This window comes from Festucalex cinctus, chromosome 8, assembly GCF_051991245.1.
Source record: "Festucalex cinctus isolate MCC-2025b chromosome 8, RoL_Fcin_1.0, whole genome shotgun sequence".
Classification (NCBI taxonomy): Eukaryota; Metazoa; Chordata; class Actinopteri; order Syngnathiformes; family Syngnathidae; genus Festucalex; species Festucalex cinctus.
In genome coordinates this window covers 23,001,748-23,027,486 of record NC_135418.1, presented here as the reverse complement: position 1 = coordinate 23,027,486, position 25,739 = coordinate 23,001,748, and the positions used below count along the sequence as shown (strand labels likewise).

The window sequence follows — 25,739 nt, the reverse complement described above, 5'->3', positions numbered from 1 at the left end:
AAAATAATGAACTTTATCACAATATTCTAATTTTTTGAGACAGTCCTGTATAATGCAGCACTGTATAATAGAATTAAATATACGGTACTTTTTTTTTTTTTTTTTTTTTTTTTTTAGTGCTGTGCAATTTAAAGGACATTTGACTTACTTTGGACAATCAAATATTTTTATAATAATAAAAACAATACATTTAAATGAACCCATTTACACATCAAAAGGGATACACCCGCACAGGAGCAGTGTGCGTGGGTGTGCGCGCGTGCGTGCGTGAGACAGAAAGCGATTGATGAGCGAGAGAGACCGAAAGAAAGAGCGAGAGCAAGAGAGAGAGAGAGAGAGAGAGAGAGAAAGAGAGAGAGAGAAGTGAAGAAAATAGAGAGGTGGTTGTGTCTGACATTACAACGCAGCTCCAAAAATAGCTCCCTGGCGCCCTGGCCTCCAGCTTGGTTGTCATGGCGACAGAACCACACGCTATAAATAGACAATCGGCTCCAAATCTTGTGCGACTGGAGAGAGGCCAGCGAGAGGGAGCGAGAGGGAGCGACGGGACGAGAACAGGAACGGCGGGTAGGAGAAGAAGAATGGAAAGGAGGGAAGCGGCAAAAGCGGCGAATGCTGAACGAATACATATACAAGAAACAAGATAAGATAATAGAATAGAATAGAAAATCTGGACATACAGTCCATACACACGTCCAAATGTTCAGAAGAACAAGGCCTGGTTTAGGCGATGGAGGCCAAGTCCATCATTTTCTTTGCCTGCATGCCACATCAAAGGCAGCGGCTGGATTTACACTATGCTACGTACCCAATTCCGATGTAATACAAACGACACATCCTATATGACCATGTTTACGCTGACAAAAAAATAACACAAATGCACATGCACATGGTCACCATCTGCAATTCTGAAAATTAAATGTCTTGCACAATCGACACGTTGTCATTTTCAATTTCAACCCTGCCAAATTTAAATGAATTGAATTAAAAGGAAATGGGCTCAAACCACACCCCACAACAGTATCAATTGTCAATCAAATAATAAGTCTAGCATCTTTCTTTTGTCTGCCAGCTTGAAGTCTGCAGTGGCTGGAATATATTTCCGCCGAGGTGTCGCGGGGTTTTCCACACCCGGATGAGAAGCTCTGTCTAGCTAAAAGCAAGCTTGCGAGCGAGCTAACAGGCTTCCGGAGGATTGCTCATCCATGGCGTCACCACCTCGCTTGGTATTGTGTCAGTGTGTTAATCCACTAACACTACATGGCACACATTTGAGAACATACCTATGCCTTACGTATAACATATTAGTTGTGATAGCTTGGATAACAAAACATAACAATTGGGAATTTAAGTAACACCAAGCTGTTCTGTAAACTGTGGTGTTGATGCATTTTTGGGGTGTAAGCATAGCAAGCAAGCTAACTGTCGTGATCGAGAAATATGCCAAGTAATTATAACTAAGTAACTTGCAACAGTCCCTGATAATCACAGGTGCTCAGTTCTTTATGGAGGGGCTGGGGGACTCGTGCTGGACTCCTAAGTGCGTCACAAGGCACCGTTTAGGAACCCCAAAAGAATTACAAAAAAAAAAAAAAAAAAAAATGAAATCAAGAAATGGTGCACATCTTTTTAGCAATGATCTTCAATGATGTATAAATACTTTTTGAAACAAATCTGTGAACATTTGGAACGGGATTGATTCATCATTCAGATCTGACGATATCCCATTCCATGTGTTTTCATTTTTTTTTTCTGTTTAGGCTGCCTTGATGCAGAAATTGGAGAAATTACGTGGGAACGCTGAAAGCAAATTGAGGAGAAAAATTATGAAATTATAATCTCCTGGTTACTGGACAATGCGCTTCACCAACTGTGCCACTGAGCAGGATCATGGCACCTGGTAACGATGATAAGATATATAGTGATACTTAGAAAAAGTTCAATGGCTGTCCCATTGAAAACGAATGGGGGAAAGTTGATATTAAATGTTAAATTGTGCAAATACTTTAAGTAATATGGAATCAGACGATATATACCCCGGGAGGCGTGAATTTTTTAAGCTAGTTGAAATTGAACAATATACTGTAAATTGGAAGTACTATGTGGGAGTTGTTAGGCCGTAAAAACGTGTGGAGAATTAAAATCACAATAACATATGCGGGAATGCTGAAGCATTCCCACAATTAATCCATAGGGTAAACAAAACAAAACAAAAAAAGGCAGGTTTTGGTATAAGCCTGCATGCAATGTACCACCATTAGAAATGAACAGACTGTCTAGAAGTAATCTACAAAGTCAGGAAAGTGTTGCGTAATGAAGCGACGGCACACCTTCAAGGGGGCCAGTGCAAGTGTGAAAAAAAATGGGGGGTGCCGTGACAGCTCTCGTGTTGATCAAGGGTGGACGCGTTCATCTAACGCCAACAACCTTCCATCAATAACACCGAGGTTGTCCCTCTCCCGACACACTCGCTCCCTCTTTCTCCTCCTGAAGCCCGCCTGAGCTGAAAATAGCTTTCCCCTCGCTCGTTCTCTTCTCTGCTTCTACGTTTACATAAGTACACAGAAGGAGGGGTGGGGAGGGGAGCGCACTTCCGGTCTGGCCACCCAACCCAACATCGGATCCATAACGGAGAGGAGGAAGGCAGAAGGAGGAGGAAGAGGAGCAAGCAGAGTGGAGAATTTGGGCCTTCATCGAGCACTTATTTTTCACTTTTCCATTGAAGCACAAACTATATATATATTAGTGTTAATTTTATCCGGCATTTTAAAATTTAATCTCAGTTTTAGTAGTCCAATTTTAATCACGCTTGTTAGTTTTTAATCATAATTAGTCAACCTCATCCCGTTGTTATTTAGTCCATTTTTAATCAACTATAAATCTAGCATTTTAGTCTTCATTTTAGTCCAAGAAAACATTTTATTCGTCTAGTTTTAGTCAACAAAAACTGTCAACGTTTTAGTCTAGTTTTAATCAGGGAAACCATTTTATCCTTTTTTTGGGGGGGGGTCAGCAGATTATGTTGAACATTTCAGATCTAAAACTATTTCACATCAAAATTTCTCCCATCTTTTTGATGAAAACAACTTTTAAACACAATAACAATACATCAACAAGTGGCTACCATGGCTCCATGCTATAAACTAGTAAATTAGCCAGCATTAGTTATCATTAGCAGTTGGATTAACATTATTGTTGAAACGTTATAGTGACAGATTAGCAAAGACAAGATTTTGCAAAATCATATCTTTCTTCCCATTTTTGTTTATGAACTAAAATGTCCTTAAATTTTAGTCCAGTTTTTATTAAGTGAAGTACATTTTTGTCTTGTCTTTATTCATTGATGGAAAATGCATAATGACTTAATCCGAGATATTGTTTATTAATGAGGGCTTTAGTCCAGTCGTGTGTGTTTATTTTATTCTGAAATCAGAAATGATCCACACAGAAAATATAGTGGCGCCTTGATTACAAGTGACGCGACTTGACTTAAATTAATAAAAAAATGAGAAATTATCTCGTTAAAATGAACTATTTTCCATACATTGCTGTATATATAAGCAACAGTAATACAATAATTAAAAGGATTTATTATTTCCAAAAATCCTACGTGTTTCCTCTCCATTTTATGTTTGTCAGTGTTCATAGTTTTATATTAGTTTAATTTCATTTTACTTTTGGAAGTCAACCAGTATCACAGAACAGATAGTGGTCCAAACACCTCCTCGGTGGAGGTAATTACATGCTTTTTGAGGTGACATAAATCCTTTTCATCGCGACAGTTTTTGAACAGACTTTTTGGACAAACATCTGCGGCCGTGCAACGCAGACAAGGACGCGCAAAACTCACAAGAGTGACGGAAATTGGCAACCTTGCGCGTGTACACTGTGAGCCTCCCCGCCTTCAATGTGCTTCATGTGACCAGCGCATGCTCTCATGGGCACTGCGGAAACATTTCATTAGGAAATCGTCAAAGGACGGTAATAATAGACACCACTGTGACTGTAATGTTGTGTAACCCGTTTGTGTAATATATCTTGAAATTAAAGTGTGATAAAAGAAAAGAAAAGCATGTCAAAAAGTTAAGAGCATTCCAGAGAAGAGGAGTAAGGATGAGCTTGTCACAAACACAGACATCTTTTTTCCAATAGTGTTCGTTTGCATAAGAGTTGCTGGTGGCCTGTAGCCTATCCCAGTTGATTTGGGCTGAAAGGAGAGAAACGTTTTAACTTTATTTAGTTAACAAAATCGTTTTTTGAATTTTAGTTTTAGGTTTTTTGTTAACTAAAACAACCTTGTTCTTCACAACGTGAACAAAAATGATGACCTGGTCCTCGCTCATCTCTAAAATGACAACAACAACAACAAAAAAAGACCATCTATCTTTTCCTTCCATCTGGTGACCACTTCGGAATTATGTTTCGCTAAATGCTGTCACGCTATGGTAGCCCATGAGTGATTTTAAAAAAATACACCAAAACACAAAAAAAACAAACCCCAGGGCAGTGTCACGATGTGGGCCGTAATAACATTAAAATTTGATGTCAAGCTGCATGTTTTAGACCGCTGTTGTGACATGAATTCTGTTTATAAATACATTATGCATGTCTGAAGATAATTTCAGAAAACATGCAAAAACTGAGAACTATGCAATAATCGGGGTGATATAGCATTGCATTGTTTTTCACCATTTGAGAGTTCCTGATTTTGGGGGCGTCGCCCCTCTCCACTGTATAAGAACCTGAGCGCCTTAGTTCAAATCAGCGGGGTAACTGCGACGTGCAGCTGGGTAGCTCGCTATCCCTAGAACACCCTGAAAATTATGTTAGCATTAGCTTGACATGAAGACACACTCGAAGCTCAGACAAATCAAACATGCCACGAATGCCAATTTTGTCACTTGATGGCAGCGACGTATGAGAAACGAGGACGCAGGAAAACTAATACAAACGTTCCCATCTTGTAACCATGGGGGATCCGCACCACCCTGTGACACATTCACAAGCCTGTCCTGATGACAAGTAGCCGCATTAAAATTAACACCAGCTGCGGAGATGATTCTCAGTCAAGCTGCAAACATGCTGCCGCCGCTGTAAATAACTTTTCCTCAAAACCTCGGCTGAAAATAGCCCCAGACCAAAAGGCACTATTAACCCGGTTCACCGTGCCTTGGCTGTTAAGTCGACTGGAACGCAAATCACCATTAAAGACGCCGTCACCGCATAACACAAGATTATCTTCAATGCTGCGCAGGGAGCTCACGACGGTGGGGAAAAACTCCTACTTTATTTCATCTAAAAGGCTGTTTATAAATGCCCGTGTTTTGGATGGCAACAGAGGGCTCAGAAAATGGGCTCACTTGTTGAAGATTAATTTTACCTGGTGTCTACAAAGTAGGGCTGAGCGATACGGCCAAAAAAGTACATCTCAATTTTGTTTTGTTTTTTCTGTCATTCAGGCGATTACAGTTTTAATCCATTTTAATCTAATAAACCCAACAAACATATATTTATAGTTTTCATTTATTCAAAAATAATTCCTATGCAAAATGTTCAGATAATAATAACATGTGCTGATTTTAAATCAGTTTTAACATAATCCCAACATTCATAGTTTGTGCTTAAATGCCACAATTAAGTATTTGGTAGCTATTGTAAACATGTCTTGTAAACCACCTAGCCAGCATTCTGCCACTTGTGCAAATTTACACCTCACTAGTACGATATTGGAAAATCATGTGATATGCGATATAGTTGCTGAATATAACGATATCGATATTATCGCAATATTTATCAGGTTACCTAAAAAAATTACAATTTTATTATTTAATGAAAGAATTGTAATTACCTCTCAATCATGTTCAACTATTGGATGGCGGTGCACATTTTAGTTAGCGTTTGGCTGGTGAAATTCAGATAAAAGCATCAAATTTCATATGAAACTTATTGCATATCTTTGCGATATGCATATTGCATGGGCCAAAATGGCTATATCCATATTTTTCAATATATTGTGCAGCCCAACAACTCACAATCATGTTTGAAAGTAACAGAAAATAAAAACAACAGCTTTTAATAATCCAGAAGACAAAACTCGATTTCACAATTTAGCAAATTTTCAATTATTCAATTCTCAAAATGACAATTAATCAAATTAATTCGATTTATTGCCCAGCCCTACTTACAAATTGTCTTTACTGTTAAAAAAAAAAATATATATATATATACCACAAGAGTAACTGAGATTTGTCAGTCAAATTTATACTCAGTTATTATCAAAGTTCCCAAAACATTTTAATTGCATTACTTTAGCTTGTTGATGAAATCGGTTCTGTTAAGTCATTCTCTCAAAAATAACAACTGTCAATGACAACAGTTCTCTTCAATGAAAATCAGCCAGTTTTGAGGGGGAGGTCCTGTCTCATGCAAATGAGCCACAGATTAGTACGCCCACTGTGGAGCCACCACCGAGAACATCTTTCATGACCATGACAACCTGGGGCGGAGCTAGGGGGTTACGAGGAAATGAGCGGCAATCAAATGAATAACAGAAAACTAAAAACACACCAATTCCACACCATCAAAATAAATCTCAATTGACTTGACTAATCCGACCATCCCTGGTGAAAAAGCAAGCCTGATAACGGTTTACCTGAAAAGGACCATCACAAGACAAACTGAACTGTCCTATGTGTCTCATGTTGATAAACAGCCGTCACCTTTTCCGTTGGTACAAACTATTCCAAACAGTTCGTCCTACTGTCGTCAAGGTGGCACCGCGCTCACGGCCGCACTAATGAACCTTGACTTCACGCTTTATGCAAACCAGGCAGCCCAAACACTTTGCAGCGCGTAGGCGGAGGGGAACTTGTGCAGAAGCGGAACTTACTACTGCGCACAGTCGATGAGCTGATATTCATTGGACCTTTCCCAGCAGGCCCGCACGCCATCGTCCTGCCACAGGATCTTTGAGTGGTCGTAATACTCCTGCAATGAAAGACAGAGGGAAAGAAAAAGGGGCCGGGATCAATGAGGTGAAAATGACTTCAAGCGGGGTTGACATTGCGGGGCCACATATTAAGACTTATTAGACAGATGCTGAGTCGCGAGCGAACGGCAGAGGAGCGGAGCTCCGGCAGTGGCAGGAAACAGACCAGGTCATTGGGTTCATGAAGAAACCCAGAGCTTTGTGCTGAGACAAAGCTGGGCTGTCACTGCACAAGAGCCTATCTCCTCGCTATGATCTTCAGATGCTCACATACAATGCGGTGGGGGAGCACAATTAAGCCATTTTGAGTCCAAGCACGAATGTGCACTCCCCAAAAAGACTTTTCGCATGTGTGGCAGTATTCTCCTGACGATAACAAGTAGCCAATACCTCCCCGTAAAAAAAAGAAAATTATACCGTCCACAAACCACACATTTCTGCACCATTTGGCAGAAACGGACGTCTGTGAAGAGGCGAGCAACCTGCCTGCGCCATGTTTGACTGTAACTCAACAACAAGTACGGCAAGCACATAGGCAAGCAAGAAAATATACTACTATCATTTCCTTGTCAATTTCAACCGCAACCATTACAGTAATCAGATACTTAAAAGTTTGGAGCTAAGCATTTATTCACTGTCTGGCAGTGCAGGCCAATCTTTTGACATCTCCATGACCCAACAATGTAGAAAGAAGCATCCGCTGTTGTTTAAAAAACAAACCAAAAAAAACATGTATTTTCACATCTGAAAAAAACATCAAAATGCTGCAGGCTTTATCTCAATGTTCCTAACCACTTAAAAGATGAGTCAACCAGTTCAACTGGTTTCCAGTAGGCCCTCGGGCCATGCGAGGGGGGAGAAGGGTGAGGGAGGGAGGGGGAGAGCGAGCAAGAGAGAGAGAGAGACAGTGAAACAGAGTGAGAGAAAGAAAAGGCCAATCAGATAGATAGCTTCCGACATGCCTTTGAATGAATGTTTGAAGCTAGATTAATAATACCATAGCTGGGTATCGATTCTAATGTCCTCAATCGATTCGATTTCGATTCACAAAAGTTCAGTTCGACTTGATTTTTTTGCGATTCGATTCACTTCAAGATAATAGATTAATTATGGAACGTCAATTCTTTAATGTCAAGGACACAATAAAAACTCCACAAATATTAAATAAATAAATTAAATTTTAACACGTGTGCATAAGCAAGAATGAGATTAAAATATTTTCAGAATTCTAATTCAACAATTCTAAATATAAATGTTAGGTTTACACACTAAAACAAGATTGACAACATAAGGATGAGAAGACAAGACTTATTTGCTTTTATTTGCAGCGAGGAGAGCAGAGTTGCCAGGTATAAGCTGTCAAAGTTGTTCCCCCTCTCTATTTATCCGGGATTATTTTTTGTCCAGTTACAAAAAATATCGTTGCACCACTAAGGGGTGGGGAAAGCGCAATAGTGCTACGCTATATTATCTAAAAATAACACATCTGTCTGCTTGGATATAAGTGTGTTGTAAATAAGCATGTGACTATCTATCAGTAATGAAAGTTTTCGTTTTTGCTTTTGTCCCAGATGGTGCGGATCATTTTAAACACAACCACACTGTCTGGTATAGTTGATCAGAAAAAAAGCAGTTCACTTAAAGTTTATATGAGTGTAAAGCATTTTAAGCAAATATATAATAACTTAGATACACTTTAAACATAACAAATTAAAAGGATTCAGAATTTTCTAAAAGTGCAATAAACCAGGTATTTCACAAATGTAAGAAAAATACTTTTCAATTCATGTGAACAGTAATTTCAAGAAAACCAAGATTAAAAAAAAAAATCGTCCTTTATGTTCTTAAGAATTTATGGGAAAAAGATGTTAAAATAATCTATTCATGGTTTTATGAATCGATATCGGACTTGAAAAGGAAAATCGATTCAATATTGAATATTCAATTTTTTTAAACCCAGCCCAAAATAATACTACTTTTTAAACTCCTTGAACTCTATACAATATATTTCACTGACCATATTTAAGCATCACGTTATTGTTGGCTTTCCAGTCGAGACCCATCATCAGAAAACCACACAATGAATGCAATGATGACATTCCAGACAATAATATCCATCTGGAATTTCAAAATAATCCAGGAAAAGTTACACAGAATTTAACTTTTAGAAAAACCTGTTTGCAACAAATACATCTCAAGAGCTGCACGAAATCTCAGCGTTATCTTTTAACGAAGCCCACTCATCAGATCCAGATTACAGGCCCCGGTCTGGGTGTTGTAAAGCGGGATTAATGAGGCAAGATTAACAGGTTTACTGATGAACTAGTCTGGTACATCCTTGTTAAGCAACACGCACAAATCCTAAACAAGCCACCTACGTTCCCTGGGAATCCCTTGAGTCACATTTGGGGTAATTAAAGACAATCGACGTTAATAGGAGCTCTCAAGTGAGAATCTGATTCAATTGACAGCCTCCTTCAGCACCTGCTAATTAGAGCATCACTCGGGGGAACACCGTCTGACTCACCTGCAGCACACCTGGCGTACTACCTGTACGTCAACACCACTTTTGAGAATCACTCTCAGATGTATTCTATGACCTTTTCTTGGCTTTGGAGTTGAGGGTTGCAAGCTAAAGGCTTAAATACGGCCCAATAATTGATTTTGTTGTACCCCTGCTTTAGTTGTACTTACCGATGAAAACTCGAAATCCTTCTGGTTCATTTGGTGAAGGACATAGTCGATACGCGGTTGGTTAGCCGGGCAGGCAAGCTGGCATGGCGGCGTGAGCGTACTCATGGCGGACACGATGGTCTAGAGGGGAGGACGGCGGAGGACATTAGAACAGAAATGCTTCAACAAATTCAACATTTAAGAGTTATTGTCTTACCTCTATAGCTTCTTTAATGTTGTTTTTAATATCGTGTATTTTCTGTTTTTTCTCCCTGTGAACAAAACACACAAAAATGTCATGATAATAACCTCCACACAAAATTGCAGACAATTTACTCCAATTCGAATGTCTGAATATGTTGCTAACAAAGTGATATTACTAAGGATGCATCAAATGGTAAATGAACTGCTTTTTATATAGCGCTTTATCACATTCACCCATTCACACACACACACATTCATACACTTCAAGGACACTTCGACATGGTCACCACGGGGTGAGGATCGAACCCACAACCTCCCAGATGGGAGACGACCACTCTACCACTGAGCCATGCCGCCCTCATCAAGACAGATACTGCACGTCTGCACTCAAACTATGAGTCCCTATGAAACAGACATTTTGCCAGCCCGACCAAATGGAAAATGAACACATAAAGTAAAGAGAAGTAAGCAATGGCGTGATAATCTATCACTTTATCACTTCATTGTGTACTTTTTGGATTTTCTTCATCCTGCGTCAGGCGTTTGTGCTTTTGAACGAGGAGGAGCACGAGGCTTAACTGAGGCTTTCGAGGAAAGCGCCGATTAAAAATAGAAAGAAAATGTGACTTTTGTTTCCCCTGCATCGGTGCGTTTCAAATTGGAGGAAACTCACAAGATGTGGATGATCCGGGTTTGACCTGCAGCACTGTTTGCGGCAAAACACAAACAAATAGCGCTTTCTTCTCAGGTCATGCCAGCTAATGACTGATGACTCCGAAACATTCGGGCTTAACTATGATGCTGACATGAAGAGGAGCAATAATGAATTATTTTCATATGATCCAAATATTACATAAGGCTTATGTCATCACAAAAGATAACAACACAGTTATGCGTTTTATGAGAATGCTTGTGATAGCTTCTTCTTGTAATAATGCTGTCTTGTATGTAATTATCTAGTTCCTGTCTTTAAGGCAACTATGTTATGATTCCACCTTAAGATAACCAGCTTCAAAATCATGTTGATGTTCCACATGCTTGTAAAAAGCAGATTTCCATTATTACCACGGCCACACTTGATTATCTACTTCAACGGTTTATCTAAATATCAGTGGACCAGCCAGGACACCTTTTCCGGTTGTGTTAGCATACATGTCACGTCTAACGTTAACTGTTTAGTATTGGGGGTTATTTGTGGAGTGGTTTTAAATATACTGAATTGATCAGCGCATTAACTGATTTGTCTGACTTGAAAGTGGGGCTGAACAATTAATAGAATTCAAAAAGTCACAATTTTACAAGCAGGTGTCTGTGGATGAAATGAAAATAAAAGTATGATAACAGTAAATGAATGCAACTTACTCTGCATTGAAGCCATTGACGTGCAATATGCGCATCTGCTTGACTATCGTGCTCTTCCCGGATTCGCCAGCCCCTGGAAACAGGAAGACGACCAAGAAACTCAACACTGGGAATGTGAAACTAACTTGGAGATCTAGACCCGTGGTCAGTAACTTGCGGCCTGCAGGCCAAAATTGGCCCGCCGCCAATCACATTTGGCCCACCACATGGCGATTAGGGGAAAACACAGATAATTAGGGATGTCACAATATTGCCGATATTAAAAGTGCCTCCAAAAATGGTGATGATCATTGGCTGACTGGCCCACGAGACATTACTTCTGTGAACTATGTGTAAATGGAAACTAGCTGTGTACGCTAACTGACTTTTAAGTAATGGGCGTACATCCATCCATCCATTTCTTGACCACTTACTCCTCACAAGGGTCCTGGAGCCTATCTCAGCTGTCTTATGGGCAGTAGGCGTAGTACACCCTGAACTGCTAGCCAGCCAATCGCAGGTAATGGGCGTACATTAATATTATTATTTTTTGAAAGAAGTAATGTGAACCAAAGGACACAAAGGACACTTCTAACGGTGACTGTTTGACCTCAGCTTCGAATGACTTCCCCTAACAAGATTAGTTGATTATTTTTTATTTAATTTGTTACGTGACTATTTTTATACCTGTGTTGCCTTTTATTAACAGTATTTTTTTTTACTTAACTTAAATTGAATTTTTGGACTAAAAGGAATCACTCATAGAAATAAATACATGAAAACTAAATGTCAAAATAATGAACAGATTTCTTACTCAAGTTTGTTATTTTGAGCATGGCATGATTGGATGATGATTTTGGAGGTATACAAATGTAAACATTGGATGGATGGGGACAGAATTGCATGGTAAAATATATTAGAAGATGTCATTAAAAAAATGTATCTTGGAACATAAACTTACCTGCAATACAGTTAAATTTACTGCAATACTGTAAGTTTTCCCAAGATATCACAATGCTTTTTAATAATTGTACTGTGATCACCATGATTAGGGATAGAGCCGATATGTTGACGTTTTGACGAATATCGGTTTAAGTTTTTGCAACTCTGATGGCCCATAAAAGATCAATTTAAAACTGTGTTCTGTACCTCAGGGAATAATTTTTTTATTTTTTTTATTTTCAGTTAACTTTATAAAACGCTGATGATCTTTGCAAATATGTACCTTTTGCTTTTGTTTGAAATTGTAACAAAGATATGTGAAAGTTTAACATGTCAGTCAGTTATTTTGAAATTTTGGGAAAAAATGTATTTACTATAGAAAACTATCGGGAGCTGTGGTATTTATTTGTTTCAGTTTTTATTTAACTTTTCAAGACATACTGATGACAGGCTGCTGCAATCGCTATCAACAAAATGGGGACGGAAATAAAGCACTAAAGCACAACTGTTTGGTGAAAAAAAGCCCATAAAATCCAAAAATATTGTGACATATTGATTTCATATATTTTTTTGGTTTAAGTGGACGCGAGTAGAGATGTGCATGTGATTTTTGGTGACAAATCATAGAATATTTGTGTCATTGAATGATTATTGAACTTTTCTACATGTACATTTGCACAACTGTATGTGCCGTGCCGTCCTGCCAAAACATCTGAGCCATGTCCTCTTTGTTTAATTCCACGATTCACACCTTTGTGATTAATTTCCGTCACAGGATGAATGACATTTTGACGTGTCTTTCTATTTACATTCTCCATTTCTGTACTGTCGCGACATGCACCAGAGAGAGAAATGGTATGGTAACTGCTACTCTCAGAGACGTGAAATAATCCCTGTCATTGCCGGGAATATAGTACAAAATACCCTTACACTCAGGTGCCTTTCCGCCTATGTTGCGATTTTGACAACTCTGTCCACCCCAGATTTTAAAAAGATAGTGGGATCTTTAACACATATTTCTAAGTTCTCATCAGCAAAAAGACAGTGAAATCTCTTCTTGTGGACCCTTTGGCAGGATGTCCTGCTATTTAGTTAAGAGTCAGGCGCCCAAATCCGGGATCAATTTCAGATTAGGACGGGACAGGACTCAGCTAATCCCAAAAGTAACCCTAATTTGCCTGCAGTCCGAGCGGATTAGTGGGACAGCGTCCTCAGCGTGGAAGATCCCACCATACGGTGAAATAAGTGGAAATCGGTAATAGCAAGTGACTATTTTATCTTTGGACAATTAGAAGTGAAGGTTGGGGTTGGTGATCCACTGTGTCAAAGCAGCAGAGGCCGGTAAGTTGTCCACCGCTGGGTCACTGCTACACAAGAACACATACAGAGGCACACGCTTGATGACAAAGCTCACCCAGTAGTAGAAGCCGGTGAGTGGCGCGGTATAACTGTTTGTCTTTCTGGAGCTGCTTCTCAATTTTCTTGTTGGCTTCCCTCTGGGCCTTCTCCTCATTGCGTTGGTCTTCAGTCTTGCTGTTGCCGAGACAGCCCATCTTCCCTCCCGCACCCCCCAAAAAAAACACACAACTAAAAAAACAACCCCAAGGGGGTGGCAAGGTGGGTAAAGGGGCAAAGGTAGGGTAAGGAAATGGATCCTAAATTCCGAGACGGGCCCAAGAGTGGAAGACCCGGCTCAGAACGGGAGGCATCTATAGGGATGGTGGATGTGGCTATTTACTGGCAACAAGAGTCAGGACAGCAGCGCCGTTTTTCCACTGTAAATCCGCAATGAAGTCAGCAACGCTGCTACGAGAGGATGTGAAATGGACATGGATGAAGACACACACCACCACTTCCCTCTCGATTTTGCCTTAATTTTCCTGGCAAACCATCTTGGCTGGATCCTTGTTTTGGAGAGGGTGGGTAAGTACTGTACAATAAGTTAATATTTCCTCTTGGGGCTTCACTGGAGCGCGTCGTCATCGATTAATTCCCGTTTTTTTGTTGTATTTCATTAGATCCTCTCGGCGTCAACATGCAAGAAGACACCCCCACCCCCCTGAAAAAGGCCCCTTTCTCCGCCGTCCTTTTTCCTCGCTCTCCTCTCCCCCGTCACGTTAATGCGCGTTTCTCCTCACATCGGCGGTGTTTTTTTCCTTCTTCCCTCCACTCTCTCCTCTCAATTCTTTAGGCAGCTGCGTGTCCTTGAATGCAGCTCGACGTCCAGGTGTTTTGCGGATGGCAATCCCCCGCTTGTCAAGCTAGCTCGGCGGCTCGTACTCCCCCGTTGCTGGACGGTGGTTACATGTGCACCAGACATGGAACCAACCGCTGTGTTTTCAAGCCCTCATCCCAGCGTAGACGGCTTTTTTTGGGGGGGAAGGTGGTTGTCGTTGTTTGTTACAGCCGAGGGGGGGCTGCTTATCTGCCTGTTGCCGGCGACCGCTGGCGTTTTTAGACACGTAATTGTTCCTCGGCGGCGTCGCTCCGCGTTATTTGTGCCCCCTTTTTTCTCGGAGAATTGCACATTGAGATAGATAGCGTTGAAGAGGTGGGGTGGGGCAAAACGACTCTCACCGAACCCTGGGAACGACGGACGGCAGTCAGGTTTTCTGGATTGTGTGATAAAAGTTCCGGCTGTACCTTTCACAATAAAATCATTCCGTTCGTCCCAGACACATTTTTTTTCTCATGCTGCTGGGATATTCTGGAATCGTAAGACGAAAAACGACTTATAAAATTGAATTATTATTATTTCGTATACTATTACGGTGGTACGGTGACGTAGTATAACTGGTTAGCACATCTGCCTCAGTTATGAAGTCTGGTGGTTCGAATCCTAAGTCCGTTCTTCCTGTAAAGTTTGCAATTGCATGTACTCGACATACTTGCGTGGGTTTTCTAGAGGTACTCTGGCTTCCTTCTATATGCCCAAACATGCTTTTTATGTTAATTTATAAATTGTCACAGGCGTGAATGTTAGTCTGAATGGTTATTGGCTACACTGGGGGGTGCTATAGAGAGAAATCTGTGTAGTTCCAGTTAAGCCACTCCATCGTTTTATTTGACATTGTAAAATAAATGTATAAATTACTTTCTCAGCCCCGGTATCGGTTCCGCCCTGGGAGAGAAAAAGAAAAAAAAATCCAGGAAGACTTACCTGTTCACCCTGTGATTATTTAATTGATGCTTAAATTGCCTGAACCCTAAATTAATCCACAAATTATGATCCAAAAATATCTATCCACACAACATCAATTTTATATTCTCGCTTTTCCTCATGGGCAGGGGCGTTTCTCAAACCCCAAGACCACTCTCAACTGTTGTCACCCCAGGACCAGCATCTTCCTATTGATGCAACATCGTGACCCATTTTGTAGAAGTTAAGAACAACAAAGCACTTGTTTTTTGTTTAAGAGACATCAAAAGGGTCAGATCTCCCTCTCCTGGAATCTTCCACCACGTCTCTGTTTACTGTCAAACTTGCCAGGCTATAGCAAGCTAATCCTCTGCTAACATGGTACTTGTCATGTTGCTGGGCTCTCAGTGTGTTTTCCTTGTCTCACAGTGCCTGATTAATGAGAGGGGCGTGTCCCCTGCACCACACCTGCAGGGCATCACCTATTAGGCCTTCATAAGGACTGGGACTCCTTGCAGCCACTGTTGGGTCGTTGCTCCGTCTGCTCACAGCCATCGTCTAGTGTTTCTACTGTTTTTCGCCTTCGCTAATTATTATTATTATAGTCCAAGATTCTCGATTTTCATCTACGTAAGTTTTGCTATGTCTCTTTTTGTTCCCACTTTTATGTGGCGTGTTTCATAGCTATAGTAAGTTGTTGCTTTCTTGTGTTTGCGGTTTGTAGCCTTCGGGTCTTTTTGTGTTGTGTTAATTTCCCTCCTTGCAATTTGCAAGCACCTTTTGTTAACCTTTTTCCTGGCTGTGTCCAGCGCTTTATGTTCATATTCACGTGTTTTGGTGAATAAAACCTCTCGCTTACTCCTGTGTTCTGTGATTCTGGGATCCACTCTCCGGTCGCACCGGAACCTTAACAGTACTAGAAAGAGTTGGGCGTTTGGTTGCCATGAAATTACAATTAGGTGAGTTTTTGAATAGTAAATCACCAATAGGTAGGGGTTCACTTTACGATGTTTATACTAATCTCATTCATAACTTTATAGACCAATTGCTTCAATTGAATGAGGCACTAGTCTAAGAAATATATGACGTATAAATTTTATTCTGTAGTGTGAGAAAATACGATTTGGCTGCCTTGTGCAAATAATGAACAATACAGACAACAAGCAAGGTTCACATTTCAGCATCAGCTTTCCTATTTGCTTGCATGGGGCTTCTTTGGCTTCTTTCTACTTTTCCAAAATCATGCATATCGGTAAATTGAAGACACATCAAAGTTTCATTTTGAGAATTCACCATGAAAAACAGGGCGCAAGGGCTCGTGCAAACCACAAGTATTGGACAAAGTTCCCAACCAACAGGAAGTTGAGGATAATGTCGCATATTTTTGAAATGTGGGTCAGGTTGTGATTTTAGTCAAAATGAAGCCACAGATGAGCGATGTACCCATTCATCCATTTTCTATAGCTCCCGTCCTCATTTAGGGTCACTGGTGAGCTGCAGCCTTTCCCAGGAGACTTTTTGGGGCGAGAGGCGGGGTGCCACTCTACTGGTTGCCAGTCAACGGCAGGGCACATACTGTACCGTATGTACTGTACAGCACATTCACATCTATGAACTAGTTAAACAAACACAAAAAAATAAAATAATCACTTTACTATTTACTATAATTAAGTATTGTGTACGTAAAGTCCTTAAATAATGAATTGATGTATATATGCTTATATACTAGCTGTAAAGCTTCATTACTAAACACACTTTAATTTTGCTTCATGAATTTCAATTCTACTTCCTGCAATTCAAATTTGAAATGCAATTCTGCTTCCTGTTTGCCATTTCAAATTCAAGAATTGAACTGGAATTTAGGGGTCATTTTCAATTCTGAATTTTGTACAGCCCTGATAGTGACATGGACCAAAAAAAACATTTGATGCATATGTGACTGTGGTGGGAATTACACTATTTGTCAGAGCTGTATTTTACTTGAGTATTTATTTTTTTCTGATGACTTATTACGTTTACTTCCTACAAATACTTCTTACTTACCCTAAAATAAATACCTACTTTTTATACCACCGCAAGATAAATAAATAAATAAACAGAAGTAAAATTACCCGTGGTGATCTTGATTGATTTTTTTTTGATAGAAATTATTTTTGGTGATTTGTGGGAGAAACAAACAGGGACAGCATGGATGAGAATTCATAGAAGGAAGATATAATAGCCCATAAAATAACCAATTTGTAGCATTTTTAAAATTCTAATTAAAAAAATAATAAAAAATTAATTAAAAAAAAGAAAAAAAGCTTTTTTTTTTTCTTTTTTTTTTATTATCTTAAGATAAGTAGAATTTTGGGGCGGCACGGTAGCCGAGTGGTTAGCACGTCCGCTTCCCAGTTCTGAGGTCTCCGGTTCGAGTCCAGGCTCGGACCTTCCTGGGTGGAGTTTGCATGTTCTCCCCGTGCCCGCGTGGGTCTTCTCCGGGTACTCCGGTCTCCTCCCACATTCCAAAGACATGCATGGCAGGTTAATTGGGCGCTCCGAATTGTCCCTAGGTGTGAGTGTGGATGGTTGTTTGTCTCTGTGTGCCCTGCGATTGGTTGGCAACCAGTCCAGGGTGTCCCCCGCCTACTGCCCAGAGCCAGCTGAGATAGGCGCCAGCACCCCCCGCGACCCTTGTGAGGTCAAGAAAATGGATGGATAAGTAGAATTTTTTTTATGTTTTGTGTCATTCCTGTGTCCATTGATTTTTATCTTCTTCTCAATACGAGATGCTGAATCAGTCTTAGTTTTACCAGAATATTTTTTGTTTACGCAATATGTATCTGTACTTCTATTTTTAGAATAGTATCCAGAATTTAGTATCCAAAGTCCTGGCTGTGCTTGATTTATGGCATGCGCTTTTGTTTTGAAGTGACGCTTACACTGTTTCCAGTTTTTGTCTTACTTTGACTTGACACATCTGGAATGAAGCAGGGTTCGAATCACATGATTGCCCTGAGTGTCATTGAGCTGGAGGTCCACAAGGGGAGGCGAGCCCTCTTTTGAAGTCCTCCTCTTGTCAACCTGTCCAGACACAATATATCAATCAATAACTGGCCACTCGTATGTGTGTGTGTGTGTATGTATGTATATATATATATATATATATATATATATATATATATATATGTACTTCAATTTTCAATGTTATTTTATTGCATAAAAAATAATCTATTAGATTCGTCATGTACGTGAAATACTCAACTTCTATTACACCTCTCGATCACCTTGCGACCAACAGTCCTGAAAATGAATCGAGTTCTTGGCTTGATAGAGCGGGAATTCATTTTTGCAGCGTTGCAACCACATGCATGGGTTTCCCCGCTTTGATTTCATAAAAGCGAATAGAAGCAAGAGGTGCATGACTTGTATTTTTGAAAAGTGGGTCAGGTTGTGATTTTAGTCAAACTGCATGTGTCATATATCCATTCATCCATTTGAGTTCCTTGTTTAGGCACTTCACCTAAACACTCTAGTATGAGGATGCAGTTCATGAGATGAGTGAATGTTGAAAGGTTTTGGTCTGAAACGTTTTTTGGGAGGGTCAACCCAACACATTGTATAATGCAAAAATGTAGAAAAATACTTTTTTTTTTTTTTTTCTGGTGAAAAGATGAAGATCTACTCTTTGTTTTGGTAGGTGTTCAATATAATTTTTAACCAAACACAATCCAGGAGTTTGCACCACTACACTAATAGACGTTGATGACAGAGGGGAATTCAGTGGCTGAGAGATGAAGTGTTGCTTCCACAAGTGAAAATGCATATGTATGGGCGTTGATTCCATGGGGATGGTTGAATTAAATTAGTGGCGGCTTTACGAAAGCGCCATTTATTTGCAGCCGGACTTTTAGAGTGCTACGAGATTTGTTCCCCAATGTATTTTTTGATTGTTTATTTACGTAGGCTAACCTGGGAACTGTTTGAAATTGTGAAAACTGTAAATAATATGCCTCCTTTAAGTTACATAATAGCATTCTTAACTGCCGTACATTTATAAAGACAATACCGTAATAACCACTGTAACTAAATAGCATTTGAGCCTGACAGATTCGAGGACAGAACAAGAAGGTGTTTGCGGGGTAATACTGCCACCTATTGGTCTTCTCTCTGTATTGCAAGAATTGTTTTTAAGCATTGTGACATTAATTATTTTAATCATGTACTGAGCCTAATCTTAACTGTGGTCACAGTTGAGTTCCATTTCATGTTCTATGATTCATCCTCTTTTTGAACTTTTCCCTAAGTATTTGCTAGCTAACATTCACTTGGGTGCATGCAGAATGTTTGCACCACACATGAGTTTTCCAAACAGACAAAGATAGTTACACTAGCACACGCACACAGACACACAAAAATGTATCGGGAGGTAACAGGAAGGAGCTCGGGGCAAAACACATAAAGGTCAGTGTAGACGAGCAGTGCAGCCGAGCTGGCGAATGAGCGCCCCCTGTAGACATTTGAGGGAGTCGTGATTCAACTCAGTGAGGTGGCAAAATGTTATCTTATGGCTGAAGAACACATATTGAGTACCACAGAACAGCTGAGGGTTGTTTGGTAAGAAAACCAAAGGGGGGCGGGGGGGAATACATGTTTTTAATAGTCACCATATTATAGGTGAAAACTTTCCTTCATTCACAACTTTAACATATACATTCTAAAAACTTGAAAGTTAAATGGTCTTAACTTCACTGACCCACGCACGACGTGACAACCATAGTGAGGAAAAGCGGTTCAGAAAATGAATGAATGAGTAATCTGCATTCTTACTGTTTAGGCCAGGTTTTAAATAATATTTTACCATTCCAAACTGTCATAAATGTGTAAGAGTATAACACATCTAAAATAAAGCAAAACTGCTGACTCAACCTTTAAAAATGCCATGTAATGAAGATTGGCCTAATGTTATGTTTGTGTCAGCAGGAAGCCTAAAAACACTACTTGTGCTTTCTCCTCTGCCTCAAAGTGAGGATAATGTGACCAAAAAATGGTTTATTTGACTTAAAGAGGAATACCGATAACGCTTTAGTTCACAGTATATCAGAAATTCACATTGTCTACATCTGAAATAGAAGCAACGAGTGGGGTGTCCCCCGCGTCATTCATTTCCCTCCCTCCTTGACCTCAGGGATGACATCACTAGTGAGTACATATAACCAGTTGGGAGCCCTCCAGCATATCAGATGCACCCACCCGCTTAACCAACTGCAGTTGATGCCTGCGTCATCATGCGTGAAATTGTACATCTGCAAATTGGACAATGTGGCAACCAAATCGGCTCAAAGGTAATTAAACTGAATGGTTGAATGATACACTGTGCGGTATAGTGAGTGAACAATGAATCTCTGACCACATCTGGCCAATTATATTATTCTGAGGTTATTGTTGTAATATCATTGCTACTCTGTCCTATTTAATAACAATTACAGTGATTAAATAATTTGCATTAAAAAGTTTAGTTTAGTTTAAGATTGAATGAATTTTAACCAAAAACAATTTAACTATATTTTTTCACAATATATGCATTATGTTCTAGTTTGCATTTTATTATTATTATTTTTATTACAATTAATGTTATTTTCAGACAGTTAACTCAAGAATAAAATTGTGCTAAAGAAATTTTTATTCTATGACTTTTGACTCAACATGAGACTACACATCTTTTTCGGTGTTTTATGGTGTTTACTATTATATGTTATTCTTTTATGTTATTTTTTTGTTATTGTATGAATAGTTTTAACCCTATTTACAGCACTGCATTTAGAGAAGATTGTTTTAAAGTGCTCCACAAATATAGTTGAGTTGAGTACTATGCTTGACTTAATAGCAAAATGATGATTACATAATTCATATTTTTTTTCTTACATATGTTTTGGCGTGATTTTAGTTTTTTTGTGTGTTTTTTTTTTAGTTAACATGTTTCATTTTGAATTTGGTTTTGAACCCAAAAATATTTAATGCATATTTTCTCATTTTATGCACATTTACAAGAAAATTCAAATAATCTGAATATATATTTGTAAAAAAACAAAAAATAAATAAATCAGTAAAATATAGGTAAAATGAATGTAATGCCCGTTACATTTACATTGGGAGTTTTGGCCATTCTGGTTCTTAACCAACATTCTGCAATACTATGATACTCCGACTCAAAGTGTTGTACCACAGTGCCAATAACAGTGAGTGATGTGGGTGTTTTCTGTCGGGCATTCTGGGAGGAGATAAGGGTGAGACTGGTGAGGGCGGGTCATTCTGTTTTATCGTGGCCAACGCAAAACAAGAAAGAGGAAGAAGGCGATAATAAGCGACACATACAGATGATATGTCACTCAAGTGTGCTTGCCACATTAGGTTGTCTTAATGTGTTGTAAATTAGAACTTTATCACACGGACACATTACAAGGGCATGTTTAAAATGAAAAAAAAAAAAAAGTAAGGCACTCACTCATATGGTCAAGCTGATGGAATCACTATAATGATCTTCAATAATGCATTTTCCCTCTCAGTTTTGGGAAGTGATCAGCGAGGAACACGGAATCGGCAAGACGGGCATCTATGAGGGCGACAGCAGAGTCCAACTGGACAGAGTCAACGTCTACTTCAATGAAGCACACGGTAAGGCCTCATCAAAAGAGTCCATAATGGACTTACCGATGACAAATGAGTCTCTATTCCATGTCCAGGTGGTAAATATGTGCCTCGGTCCCTGCTGGTTGACCTGGAACCTGGAACCATGGACGCCATCAGAGGGAGTCGCATCGGTGCTCTCTTTAGGCCGGACAACTTCATTCATGGTGAGCTGTGTATGCAAAAATATTATGAATACAGTGGTGCATTGAGTAGGATAGGCGAGTACCAATACCAGGTATCGAGCCACTTCCAGTTGACGTTTACTGTCAAACTGAACATAAAACAAAGAGAATTACATATTATGTATCTATAATGTTGTGTTAGCTTTATGCTAGCATATAATAGAAAAGGCCATTGACAGGCTAATGCTAATGGTTAGCATCGACAGTTGTAGTTGTAAAAGCAACGCATATACTTTAATTTGTGAACTCAAAATGAATTCCCAAAAAGCAGCAGTTTGGCAAATAGTGAACAATTCATCAAAAAAAAAAAATGCTTCAAGCAGTTAATTCTACTTCCAATTAAAGTTATTTATTTCAAGTTATCTAGTTATCTATCTATCTATTATTAGGGATGTAACGATATACAAACATCACACGGTACGATATTATCACGATATGAAGGTCACGATCCGATAATTATCACGATATTGTGTGTGTGTGTTGGGGGTGGGGGGGTGGTTGCTAACGGTTAGCATCCATAATTGCCATTGTCTTGCTCTTCACAAGGGTCATGGGGGTGCTGGAGCCTATCCCAGCTGGCTTTGGGCAGTAGGCGGTGTACACCCTGAACTGGTTGCCAGCCAATCACAGACAACATGTAGATAGTTAATAAAATATGAACAAACACAAACACTATTTTTTTTTTCGTTTGTCTCCAACATTTGCCTTCATTTTGTCAATCCAGGCAACTCAGGTGCTGGCAACAACTGGGCAAAGGGCCACTACACGGAGGGGGCGGAGCTGATAGAACAGGTGATGGACCGGGTGAGGAACGAAAGCGAGAGCTGCGACTGCCTGCAGGGCTTCCAGATGGTTCATTCCCTCGGCGGGGGAACGGGTTCCGGCATGGGGACCCTCATGATCAACAAGATCCGAGAGGAGTACCCCGACCGGATCATGACCAGCTTCAGTGTCATGCCCTCGCCGAAAGTCTCCGACACGGTGGTGGAGCCCTACAACGCTACCCTGTCGGTGCACCAGCTCCTGGAGAGCACAGACGAGACCTTCTGCATTGACAACGAGGCGCTCTACGACATCTGCTTCCGTACACTCAAGCTCACCACGCCCACGTACGGGGACCTCAACCACTTGGTGTCCATGACCATGAGCGGCGTCACCACCTCCCTGAGATTCCCCGGCCAGCTCAACGCCGACCTGAGGAAGCTGGCGGTCAACATGGTGCCTTTCCCCCGCCTCCACTTCTTCATGCCCGGTTTCGCCCCACTCACCGCCCGCGGAAGTCAGCAGTACCGCGCCCTTACCGTACCCGAGCTCACCCAGCAGATGTTCGACGCCCGTAACATGATGACGGCCTGCGACCCCAGACGGGGCCGCTACCTCACGGTCGCCGGCGTCTTCCGCGGTAGGATGTCCACCAAGCAGGTGGACGAGCAAATGCTGGCCATCCAGCAGAAGAACAGCAACCATTTTGTGGACTGGATCCCGCACAACGTCAAGGTTGCCGTGTGCGACGTCCCGCCTCGAGGCCTCAAGCTCGCCTCGACCTTCATCGGCAACAACACGGCCATTCAGGAAATATTCCGCCGAGTGGGCGATCAGTTCGCGCTGATGTTCAGGCGCAAGGCCTTTCTCCACTGGTACACGGGCGAGGGCATGGACGAGATGGAGTTCACGGAAGCCGAGGGCAACCTCAACGACCTGGTGTCCGAGTACCAGCAGTACCAAGACGCCACTGCCGACATGGAGTCCGAATTGGAGGATGAAGAGGAGCAAGAGCCGCCTGTGAGATCTACAGCCACAAAGATTCAGTCTCGGATTGAAGTTGCGAAGGAAACGGTGACGGAATCGAGGAGAGAAACTGTGGAAGAGGACATACCTTGACCTGAGGAAATGGTGCTTCGGAATATTTAAACAATTGTACTTTACCTGTACTCGTTTTGATTGCAGGTGTGATTTATTGAAATAGAATGTTTTGTCAATAGAGTGGCCTCACAATTCTAAGGTTGTGGGTTTGAATCCCAGCTCTGAGACTCTTATGTACTTGTGTGGCTTTTCTCAGAGTACTTTGACTTCCTCCTACATGCAAAAAAAAACATGCATGTTACATTCGTTGAAGTTTCTAAATTGTGAATTGGTGTGAATATAATTTTGAAAGGTTGTTGTTAAATGGATGGATGGACGTCCCTTTGGCCCTGTATAGACTTCAGGGAGGGATACTTTGTACAAAAGCTTCACTGTTTCCGTATTAATTAATACATTTGTATTTAATTTGCTTTGTGATTAGTTCCTGCAAAGTGTTTACAATGACATTATGCAAAAGTTGAGGAAAACGTCAACCTAACCAAGTTAAGTCAAGTCAAGTCAGGTTTATTTATATAGATAGCCCTTAATCACACAAAAGTCTCAAAGGGCTTCACATGCCCACAGTTGACAAATAGCAACCACAACATTGCCACTTTATAAATTTATTTCATAAATAAAATTGCAACGTTATGAGAAAAAAAAGGTTGTATTGCTACGAGAATAAAGTCCAAATGTTGGTAGATGAAAGTCAGAATGGTAAGAGAACAAAAGTTGTAGAATTTCGAGAATAAAGTTGCAATGTTACATGAATAAAGTGCAAATGTTACTCGGTAAAAGTCAGAATGTTACGGGAATAAAGTTAAGTGATGAAAATACTGTAAAGTCTTAAAATTCTGAGAATGAAGTCACAAAGTTACGGGAATAATGTCGTAAAATTATGACAATAAAGTTGTGATGATTTTAAGTCTAAATGTTACTCGATAAAAGTCAGAATGTTACGAGGACCAAGTTATGAAAATAATTACATAAAGTTGTGAGAATACAGTTAAAAGAAGTCTGAATGTTTCGATATTTAATTCTTAATGTTACGAAAACGTGAAGTTGTGAGACTTTAGTTGCAAAGAAGAAGAAAAGAAAAAAGATGAAATAATAAAGTCATCATGCCAGAATACATAAATGTAATATTCAATCATTTAAATGGCTGATAGAAAATAATAAAATACTTCTGATTTGCCAGTGAATGCCAATAGAAGCTTGACAAAAATTACAACTTTATTCCCATAATGTAACGACTTCCTCTGCAGTAACTTAATGAAACCTTAACGGTCCTCATCTTATAGCACATTTGTTTTTTCACGTAGTATTACAATTTTGGGTGAAAAATGATTACTTTGTTATTAATGTTACAACTTGTACATTTTTTTTCCTTAAACAACTTTATAGTAAATTTTTCATTTTGTCTCTTTCACGCGTGGCCCTAATCGTTTACATATACAGCTATACTTAAAACTATTTTGTAGAGGATTTTAACTTGACTTGACTCTAAGTGAGTGATGGACTCACTGTACTGACGCTGATAAAGTGTGCTTGGCTGTCACTCTGTTTCCTCCCACTGTGACCGGCCTGAGACTTTGAGATTACACATTTTACTGCCTTGAGTGTCTGTGCAATGTGATAAGTACAGAAATAAAGTTATCTACACTCATGTATCTCATTGTGGTTTGTGACCAACAGGCTAAAAATTATGAATACAAATTAATTTTCACCCAAAAATAAAATACACAATTAATAAGTTTAG

General features: G+C 40.0%; 2 protein-coding genes across 9 annotated transcripts in view; one reads left to right on the top strand and one right to left on the bottom strand.

The window, feature by feature from the left end:
• The window catches only part of LOC144024275 (guanine nucleotide-binding protein G(s) subunit alpha-like), a 35,496-nt gene that overhangs the window by 7,915 nt on the left and 1,842 nt on the right, over positions 1–25,739 (bottom strand). Inside the window, exons 4-11 of one of the 7 annotated variants that reach the window (XM_077530454.1) lie at positions 23,455–24,214; positions 21,978–22,125; positions 21,772–21,921; positions 18,232–18,350; positions 11,228–11,300; positions 9,879–9,933; positions 9,683–9,802; positions 6,890–6,987 (exon numbers count right to left, since the gene is read on the bottom strand). In XM_077530454.1, the coding sequence (XP_077386580.1) occupies positions 6,890–6,987; positions 9,683–9,802; positions 9,879–9,933; positions 11,228–11,262 (308 nt within the window). In that variant the 5' untranslated portion in view covers positions 11,263–11,300; positions 18,232–18,350; positions 21,772–21,921; positions 21,978–22,125; positions 23,455–24,214. Of the gene's footprint in view, positions 1–6,889; positions 6,988–9,682; positions 9,803–9,878; positions 9,934–11,227; positions 11,301–13,562; positions 14,751–18,231; positions 18,351–21,771; positions 21,922–21,977; positions 24,853–25,739 lie in introns of those variants that run through there. The other 6 variants (XM_077530453.1, XM_077530451.1, XM_077530450.1 and 3 more) reach the window with 6 other exon arrangements.
• LOC144024274 (tubulin beta-6 chain) lies at positions 20,514–25,646 on the top strand. 2 transcript variants are annotated; one of them, XM_077530447.1, is made up of 4 exons: positions 20,514–20,611; positions 21,833–21,941; positions 22,010–22,120; positions 22,863–25,646. In XM_077530447.1, the coding sequence occupies exons 1-4, from the start codon at positions 20,555–20,557 to the stop codon at positions 24,017–24,019; spliced, it is 1,434 nt and encodes a 477-aa protein (XP_077386573.1). In that variant the 5' UTR covers positions 20,514–20,554; the 3' UTR covers positions 24,020–25,646. The 2 variants fall into 2 exon arrangements, with proteins under 2 accessions (XP_077386573.1, XP_077386574.1); XM_077530448.1 differs by lacking the exon at positions 20,514–20,611 and adding an exon at positions 21,611–21,758.